The sequence below is a fragment of the Lolium perenne genome, chromosome 3 (genome assembly GCF_019359855.2).
Source record: "Lolium perenne isolate Kyuss_39 chromosome 3, Kyuss_2.0, whole genome shotgun sequence".
Taxonomy (NCBI): Eukaryota; Viridiplantae; Streptophyta; class Magnoliopsida; order Poales; family Poaceae; genus Lolium; species Lolium perenne.
The window spans coordinates 330824625-330833706 of NC_067246.2; the positions used below are offsets into that span (position 1 = coordinate 330824625).

General features: G+C 42.0%; 1 protein-coding gene across 7 annotated transcripts; it reads left to right on the forward strand.

The window, feature by feature from the left end:
• Positions 1-1290: 1290 nt before the first annotated feature.
• LOC127345816 (probable disease resistance protein At1g61300) lies at positions 1291-8613 on the forward strand. Of its 7 annotated transcripts, none has more exons than XR_007879007.1 (9): positions 1291-1652; positions 1733-1844; positions 2167-3075; positions 3582-3616; positions 3735-3788; positions 3876-3955; positions 4142-5340; positions 5433-8207; positions 8292-8613. XR_007879007.1 is itself a non-coding variant. In XM_051372346.1 (8 exons), the coding sequence occupies exons 7-8, from the start codon at positions 4180-4182 to the stop codon at positions 8058-8060; spliced, it is 3789 nt and encodes a 1262-aa protein (XP_051228306.1). In that variant the 5' UTR covers positions 1291-1652; positions 1733-1844; positions 2167-3075; positions 3582-3616; positions 3735-3788; positions 3876-3955; positions 4142-4179; the 3' UTR covers positions 8061-8613. The 7 variants fall into 7 exon arrangements, 4 of the variants coding, with proteins under 4 accessions (XP_051228306.1, XP_051228308.1, XP_051228307.1 ...); XR_007879010.1 differs by having other exon boundaries at positions 5433-8118; positions 8253-8613; XR_007879009.1 differs by having other exon boundaries at positions 5433-8118.
• Positions 8614-9082: the final 469 nt, after the last annotated feature.

Sequence of the window (9082 nt, forward strand, 5' to 3'; positions counted from 1 at the left end):
CCCCGATAAAAGTGGCAAGAATACATTCACATGATTCGGGTATGCGCATAATTGGCTTGGTTTAAATTGTTTGTTGCAAATAGAGTATTCTAGGGAGTTGTTGTTTCACCATAACATTGATGTAATGCACAATAAGAAAATGGTTCCAATACATTATTAAACACATCTCTTGATATTCGTAATGAAACTAAGGATAATATCAAAGAAACACCTTGCTATTGCTAAATATTGTGATGATTCAAAGCTACACGTGACCAAGTATTCAAAGGGTGTGTGGCAAAAACCTAAAGAGAATTATTGTGTTGAGTAGGATGGTAAAATTACCATCCTTAAATGGTTTAAAGAAGTGATGTTTTCTCATGCATGTATGCTCTAATTTGAGTGAAGCTGTCAACCTAGCTCCAAAAAAGATTTATTAGGTGAAAAACCATGACCGTCACATAATTGTTAAGAATTTGGGTATCGGCTAGTTGGCAGAAGCTCCCGGTTGGAACCACGCGCGCACCCGTGTTTAAGTCCCAAGTTCCTTGGATTTGTGCTTACAACTTCTCCTAACTTAACATATTGCCGCATGGGCTCCTCCCTCGTGTTGGTCTAGTTTTATTTTTGTTATGAAAGAGAAAATATTCTCAACGGGTTTTTTTTTCTTAAATGTATAATGCAACACTTGATGGTTCATCTCCCATATGTGGCAAGGATTGGGGGGCCGTGGCATATTGAATGTATGTTTTCGAGAGGTATATATGCTAAACTATCTTAAATTAATTTGTATATTGTACAATAATCTATTTATGTCATTTATCATTCAAATTTATAATAATTTGTTGGGCAATGCACCATCTTATTTTTGGAATTAGGGGTTTTGTAAGAGCAGAATAATGATTTTCTACTCACATATTTTTTTTTTGTTTTTTTTTTGAGAAAATTGAAAACCCTATTCTTTGGGACACTCATATACCGTCAACTTTTTTTTTTCAAAAGCCAACAAACCATGGTTGTGCAATAAAAAAATCCGAGAATTAGTATTGCCTATTTTGGGCCCAAGAATTAGTATTGGTACTTTGAATCTTCTAGTTGAGTCAATGTCTGGAAATCCCGTCCAGTTTCCACGAGCCCGCCTTCGTTGTTTTGGTAGCCCAATCTCAGCACGTTTTCTTAAGAGACCAATCTTTTAACTCATGGGCCTTTAGAACATGGGCCAGTCGCAGAGGCCCGCGATCCGTACACGCTCACCCTACCTACACCCGTGCAAGCGTGAAACGGGTTTTTTTTTTCACGCTTGCACGGCGTGTCGCCGTCGGTGGCGCAGGCAAAGGTCGCCCGCCATGGCCAACAGGCCGCCGAGTGCTCCGGTCGGGAGAGAGGAGGGGGAAAGTGGCGGGGAGGGAAGGAGAGACTACACAGCGGCGGCTTTGGTGGTTGCTGGAACAAACTGAAGGGAGGAGGGAGCATTGATCTGTCGCCCCAACTGCTGGAGCATTGATCTGTCGCCCCAACTGCTGGAGCATTGATCCGCACCAACTGTTCCTCTGGGCGCCGCAGCCGACGGCCGTTCGCCATTCCTTTTACCAAGGAAAATGGGCGGCGCTGGGCTGACGCGAAGCCATTAGGTGATTAGGCCAATGGTGCTGTGCTGCTCTAGTGCGCGTCGAGTATGCATGCCAACTGTTCGAAGAATTTACACACCCGCACTCAGAGTGTTTTTTGTAATTCTAACGGCCTTATTTTACAGAACCAACGGGCAGAAAACGTATTACATGTGAGAGGATCGAGCAGTTCCAGCTTCAGATCGGTTCTTCCTGACCTTCAGTGATGCTGTTTCTCCTGGACTCAGTCACCTTCAGGTGAAGCTATCTCTCACCCTCTTGGAAGCAACTGGTGTTTAGCAACTCTAAGAAATTACTTGTTTTCTCCTTTGCTTCCATCCGAAATAAGGCCGAAAATTGGTGCTGCAAACATGTAGTATACTAATTTAGAAACAGACAACTTGTGTAAAGAAAACTTTACAAATGATCTGAACATGTCTAGGATAATCAGGGCCAGCATACCAGGTATGCTAATCTTTGCGTTCATTGGCTGAGCATGATGGACCTAGTATGGCTGGAGTTGTTGGTTATTTGGCTGTACCCAAATTTTTTTTTACCCGTTCCTTCTCCTGTTTTGCAGCTCAGCAGTTGACAAATCTCTCTTTTGCAAGGGATTTCACACTCACATCGACTTCTGCATGCTGCACTCACTTTTGTCAGAGTGTTGAGAGAATTGACCAGCTCCAACTTCAAATCAGGTCACGGTTTATGGTTCTACCTTCGGTCAAGCTGTTTCTCCTTGGACTTCCTCACTTTCAGGGAAGTTATCCTCCACCTTCCTGGAAGCAACTGATCTTTTCCTATGCTCACGAATTACTTGTTATTCTCCCTATGGTTAGCATTCAGAAACGTACGTAAGGCTGCCAATATATATTCAAACAACTTGTGTGAACAATTGTGAATAGCCTGGATAATCAGAGCAACATGCTGGGTATGTGAATCTTTACGTTCACTGAATGTTATGGATCTGGTACGATGGAGCTTGCATAACTAATAATAGGACTAGCTTGCAGCTTAAAAAACGGGCTGATATGTGTTTCTTATGATTCGGATATGACTTCACCTTTGGCTGCATGTTCTCGATTGACTAGAGCAAAGATCGTGACAGCGGTTGAATATGATTTGCTTGCCGTTAGCCGTCTGAGTACTATATTTAACTGCACCCACTATAAATTATTGGGCAATCATTGCATGTTCCAAGTACTATAGCTGTTGGCTCTACTCAACTTTTACAGTTTTAACCTTTCTCCTCTTGGTCTGCAGCTCTATTGTTGGCTAACCTCACCCTTACAAGGGATCTCACATCCGCTTCTCCACACTGCATCACTTTTGGCTGCAAAAAGTTAGATTTCTTCATTGCATCCTTTTTAATTCCGCAGTTCACCCCCGACGATCCCACTTGCTTCATTCCCTACTGTGACTTCCAAAGCTCTCCTGTTTGAGCTGCTGCAATCCAGATCCACTCATGCATCCCGTCAAGGCGTCAAATGTACTTCTCCTAAGTTTTTGGTGCTTTGATCTCCTACTCGTTTAAGTGCTCATTTAACTTCTACTTGCTTGCTCCCAATTATTTATGTATTTGTGCACTGTTTCCCGTTGCAATTCCCTCATCATATATTCTCCACTTTAAGTCTTTTCTGTCTCAAAAATGATTCTCTATTTCTCTTGTCTATCAGTTTACATTTCCTTCTCTGTATAAGCGTGGATTTTGTTTGTGCCTATAAAGAGTAGAATTTATGTTTCTATAAGAGGTAAGTATTTTGTTAGGATAAATAAACAAAGTACCCATTTGTTCTTTACTTGTTGTAGTTGAATCTGCTGATCTTACAAGTATATACAGAAATAAAAAAAATAAAAGTAGCGAACCCTGATGCACTTTCCTTCCCTGTTGATATAATGCTAGACTAGGTTTTCTGTGTTATTTCATTTCTGTGTCCAGAATATGATTTTTGATTGGACGGTTGAATAAGCATTGCCTTTTTCTTGCTATTTCAGAGAGAAGGAGAAGTTGAGAAGAGTTCATTGTCGTGGTATCTTCATTCTGTTCCTTGATCCCATCCACTTTATCTTTCCTTGATCCAGTTTTTAAGGGAACATATGGAAATAATTTTGATTTCCTGTTAATAAAACCTGACTTTCAACTTGTAGAAAGGGGAATTTTTTTTTTTAACATCAGCAACTTCTGGAAACAGGAGATCCACAGTAAGTACTTCTGCAATAATATCCCCTTTCCCAAGGTTATAATGTAATTATTAGTTCTAATTTCTCAATATTCTGACTTATTTCCAGAATACTGAGAAGGCTGAAATCATATACTACGTCTTTCATGCTTAGCTTGGAATCTATTTAATTTTTCTGTCTTATAGAAGGTAATTCTCTATTTTTTTACTGTCTATGAACATCTGAGCACATGTAGCTAAATCTAGTGACGGTGCTTGATTCATGAGTCTTCGAAATGTCATAACCTAAACTTCATTGTTATTGGATGTGATGTCTTGTCAGTAGGACTTTTTTGTTGGCATATTGATCACTGGGACTCACCAATTGTCTTGCAGTTATTTTGCTTGTTGTTTTCTGTGAACTGGTGGCAGCAATGGCGACCAACTTGGGTAGTTGGTTTGGTGCTACTATCAGCACAGTCACAAGTCCACTCCGAGATATTTTCGTCACACATGCATCGTATTGCCTCAACACCGGCAACAACGTCAGAGCTCATGAGAGGGTTGCTAATACTTTGAAGGGCAAACAAGCTGCTGTTGAAGGCGAGATCGAAGCTGGCATCCCCAACGGCTTCATTAAAACAGAGGAAGCAGGCTTGTGGCTGAACAGGGCAAAGGAAGCTATATCTAATGTAGAGAAAAACCGTGAACGTTATGACAAAAGAAGCAGAACTTTTTCTTGTTGTTACCTAAATTGCTGGGCGAACTACAAGATTGGTAAGCGAGCAGCTAAGGAGATTTCTGAAGTGGAAGCATGCGCCGAAAGTATACCCCATAATGCTACGGTCAAAGGTCCACCACCTTTTGTAATAGATATCCCCATCCAGTCTGCTCAACTGCCAAGTCAAGAGAGTATTCATCTAAATGCTTATCAGTGCATTACGCGTACTGATGATCCAGTTGGAATGATTGGAATATGGGGTCCAGATGGAGTTTCCAACACACATCTCCTCAAGAAGATTAATAACTCGTTTGTTGGAGATTCTTCCTATTTTGTCATATTTGTTACGGCCTCCAGAGAATGCTCAGTACAAAGGATTCAAGCTCAAATCCTACAGCGGCTCGAAATAAGAAATGATGGAGATGTAGTCACTCAAGCCACCAACATATCAAAACTACTCAGGATAAGAAACTTTCTCGTGTTGGTGGATGACCTTTACGAGAAGCTAGACCTTACAGAAGTTGGCATTCCATATCCTCTTGGAACTGTGGGCGACTACAAGAGGAAAGTGTTAATCACATCACAATCAGAAACTGTATGTGTTCAAATGGATGTGAATAAATATATTGAAGTGCCTTGTCTGGATGAGATTGAAGCACTCAAGCTATTTGCACAAAATGTCGGTCAGGAAGATATTGATTCTGATCCCCAAATCAGGGCCCTGGCAAAAGATCTTGTGAAGGAAATAAAAGGTGTGCCGTCAGACTTGATACATTATGGGAAGCAAATGGGAGGTAAAAGAGATCCAAGGGAGTGGGAAGATGTCATTCAGGCAGTAAGGAAACTGAACCTTCAAAAGAAAGACCCAACTTTTGTAAGTAATTAAAACTGGATATTTTTATGTATATATCTGGCCCTAATGCCCCTTTTAATCATTAATTAACACGGGTTTTTATTGCCTTGAAGGCAGGAAGGACTTTGAAAAATCTTGAGGATTCCGCTAAGAACTTGCATGCCAGAAAAACTGATGTCCGTTGCAGGATTGAGGTTGCAGAACGGCTGGGCATGACATCCACAAATGAGGTGGACAGATGGCTGGAAAAAGTAGATGCCATCAGTTCTGATGTGCAGATAATATTTGAGGGAAACAAGTTGAATAAGAATGTTACCATGGAGGCAGTTGCGAAGCTTTCTGAGGTCCAAGAATGCCTAAGGTCTTGTCCCAATAGTGATAATATTGCACTCGTGTCAGTGCCACCTCCTGCCCAAGAGATACCTGGTCCATCTATGCCTACCGAGAACCATAACCTTCAAAAGGCTCTCCAGTTCATTGAGGATGATCCTGTGGGGATGATTGGAATATGGGGTCAAGGTGGAGTGGGCAAAACATATCTTTTGAATAGTATCAATAACTCAATTGCTGTTGCTGGAGGCATCTCATTTAATGTTATCTTTGTGACGGCCTCCAGGGGATGTTCTGTGCAAACGGTCCAAGGAGATATTCTAAAGAAGCTCGGAATGGAAAGAGCTGGTGATGTGGAATCTCAAGGCCAAAAGATATATAATTTCCTTAGAAACAGAAGCTTTATTTTACTTTTGGATGACCTTTGGGAGCAAATTGATCTGCAAGCAGTTGGTGTACCATATCCCCTTGGAACTGTAAACCAACTCAAGAGAAAAGTGGTGCTTACAACTAGATCGAAAAAAGTTTGTGGTGAAATGGATGTGAGGAAAGAGTTAAAAGTCACGTGTCTGCAGGAGGATGACGCGTGGCAGTTATTTAAAGAAAAGGTCACTCAGGATACTCTTTCCTCAAGTCCTCGCATTGAAGCCCTCGCAAGAGAACTTGTGAAAGAACTGAAGGGTTTGCCATTAGCTCTGATAGTTGTTGGAAGGGCTATGTATCCAAAAATTCAACCCTCTGATTGGGAATATGCCATCAAACAATTGCAACAGTCATGCTGTGACGAGGATGACCTCCTTTCTATGGAAAATGTCTTCAGACAGCTCAAATTCAGTTATGATAGTTTACGAAACGATACATTGAGACGCTGTTTCTTGACTTGCGCACTCTGGCCAGAGGATTGGGAGATAATGAAAGCTGACCTCGCTCAATGCTGGCTTGGCTTAGGTCTAGTGGATGGTGACATACAAAGTTCCTACACAAAAGCATATAGTCTAATGAGTGATCTTAGAGATGCATGTCTTTTAGAGAACCAGGGTAATTGGTATGGTTTTGTTAAAGTGCACGATGTGATTCGTGATATGGCTATATGGATCTCTTGTGGCTGCGGTGAGAACAATAACAATTGGTTTGTCCGTGCAAAAGTTGGCAGAGAAGATAAGTTTAGCATCCCTTGGAGCAAAGCTGAGTACATCTCATTGATGTTGAATGAGATGAGAAAACTTTCTCCCTTTCGCCTTGATCCTTGCCCCATGAAACTGAGGATGCTATGCCTTCAGAATAATTATTTTGATGGAAGCATAGCTGAAACAATCAAGAACTTCACTGCACTGACATATCTGGATTTGAGGTCAAACCTTCTCAAGAACATACCCGACGAATTATGTTCCTTGGCAAACTTGGAGTACCTCGATTTGTCACATAATCCTGACATATACCAATTGCCGTACTGCTTCAGAAGCCTCGTTAAGCTCAAGTTCTTGTACCTACTGTGCACTGACATACGGATAATACCGTATGGGATCATATCTAACCTTAAAGTGTTGCAAGTAATAGACTTGAGGTCTTGGCGGGCATATCATGGAGGAGGCTCTTTGAACTATAACCCTACATTATTCCAAGAATTTGGCACCTTAGATCAGTTGAAAGCGGTTGGCATTGAGGCTGATGGCTTTACTGAGTATGAATCACTAAGAGATGCCACTAACCTCCCTATCAGGTCTTTAATCCTGGGGAGTCTCAAAGAAACAGATGCGTTCTGTCTCTCTGACATCCTTTCAGCTGACTTTGCCCGATGTACCTTGTATGAATTAGAAATTATACAGAGCAACATTGAGCAGATAACAGTAAGACAAGAACCAAACTACCAGTTTCCTACTCTCAATAAGCTCTCCCTGTGGTTTTTAGTAAAGTTGAAAGAGATCACGTGGGTGGGAAGACCTCCGTCATCTGTATTTCCAACTCTCACTTGTGTGGATGTGAATAGCTGCTCCAAGTTAGAGCACCTCTCCTGGGTGATGTACTTGCCTTGCCTTGAGCAGCTCGAGGCACGATTCTGCAACAATATGAAGGAAGCATTTCTGAGGACAGGTCACCAAGGTGAAATCATGAGCATGGATCAAGAGAATCCAAGGACATTTCCTTGCCTGAAGCATTTGTGCCTTTCGGACAATGCTAAGTTGGTCACCATTTGCGGTCCCCACGTGACGTTCCCGTTCCTGGAAGAGCTGGTGCTCACGAAATCTCCAGAGTTGATCAGTCTCCCTTTCAAGACGAACAGCTTGCCACTGAAGCTGCAGGAACTAAGGGTTGATAATATTGAATGCTGGGACCGATTGCAATGTGAAGACGGTGTCAAATCTTTCCTGCAGCCCACTCTTAAGTTTGGTTACGAGACCGAAATGCCATGAGCAGTTCCTTTATTCCGTATTGCCATGGGGAACACTGCATACACATGCTAGCTACAAGGTGCGCAATATCATGATTTCCAGCATACATGTATAAACAGGAAGGATATTCAAGTGTACCATTGTTTCGTCTGAAAGTATGCAGAGGAGGTTGTGGCTTTAAGTTTGTAATGCAGTTCTGCTTTTATACTGTAGATGTGTGTCATGTTAACCGTTGTACGGTTGAGGTTTCAGGCTGGGGTGCATTTGCAAAGCTCTGTCTGAAGCCAACGGTGCAGCGAGGACTGGAATTCTGAAGTTACATTCTAGATTCCAGATGGAAGCTGGAAGGAGCCATGTTTTTCATTCATGCTCCTGGTCCCTGACCCTGATGGCGCTTTGTGTCTTATTTTCCTGTATGAACATATGTAACTATATAAGAGGTGGCGGAGGATGTGGTTCTCGATTGTCGAACAATTAATAGATCTTGCCTAAGAGTGGTATCATGCTTATACAATTAATAGATCTTGTCTAAGAGTGGAATTTTATTTGATCAGTGAATTGAAGTGCTGAAAAACATGGTGGCCTCGGAATGATCCTCTATTTGTTGCCCACAATCTCGGTGGTCTCTGAATACCTAATCTGCAACTGCAATGCATCCCGTTGCACGTCCGCTGGCTTTGGCACCAACGAGCCAGATAAACCCTGGCGAGGCTTTGATGATGTTGTCCGATTCAGTCTTCTCGGAATGGAACTGTCAGCGATTCTGCAAGATGTCCACATAACACCGGATCGGTCTGACACCCTCAGCTGGAAATTGGAAGGCTCATTCAGAAGGAATCTTTTTCGGCCAACTGTTGATAGTTTGAGCTGAGAGTTACGTGAGTGGAACAGAGCCGGTCTGGCTGCCTCTAGACTAACTGTTGATAGCTAGACCGACTGACCCTGTACATACTCCCTCCCTCCTCAATTTCGGATGCATATTTGGTTTGATCAAAGTTAAACTTTATAAGTTGATCTAACTATATATGAAAATACATTAACTT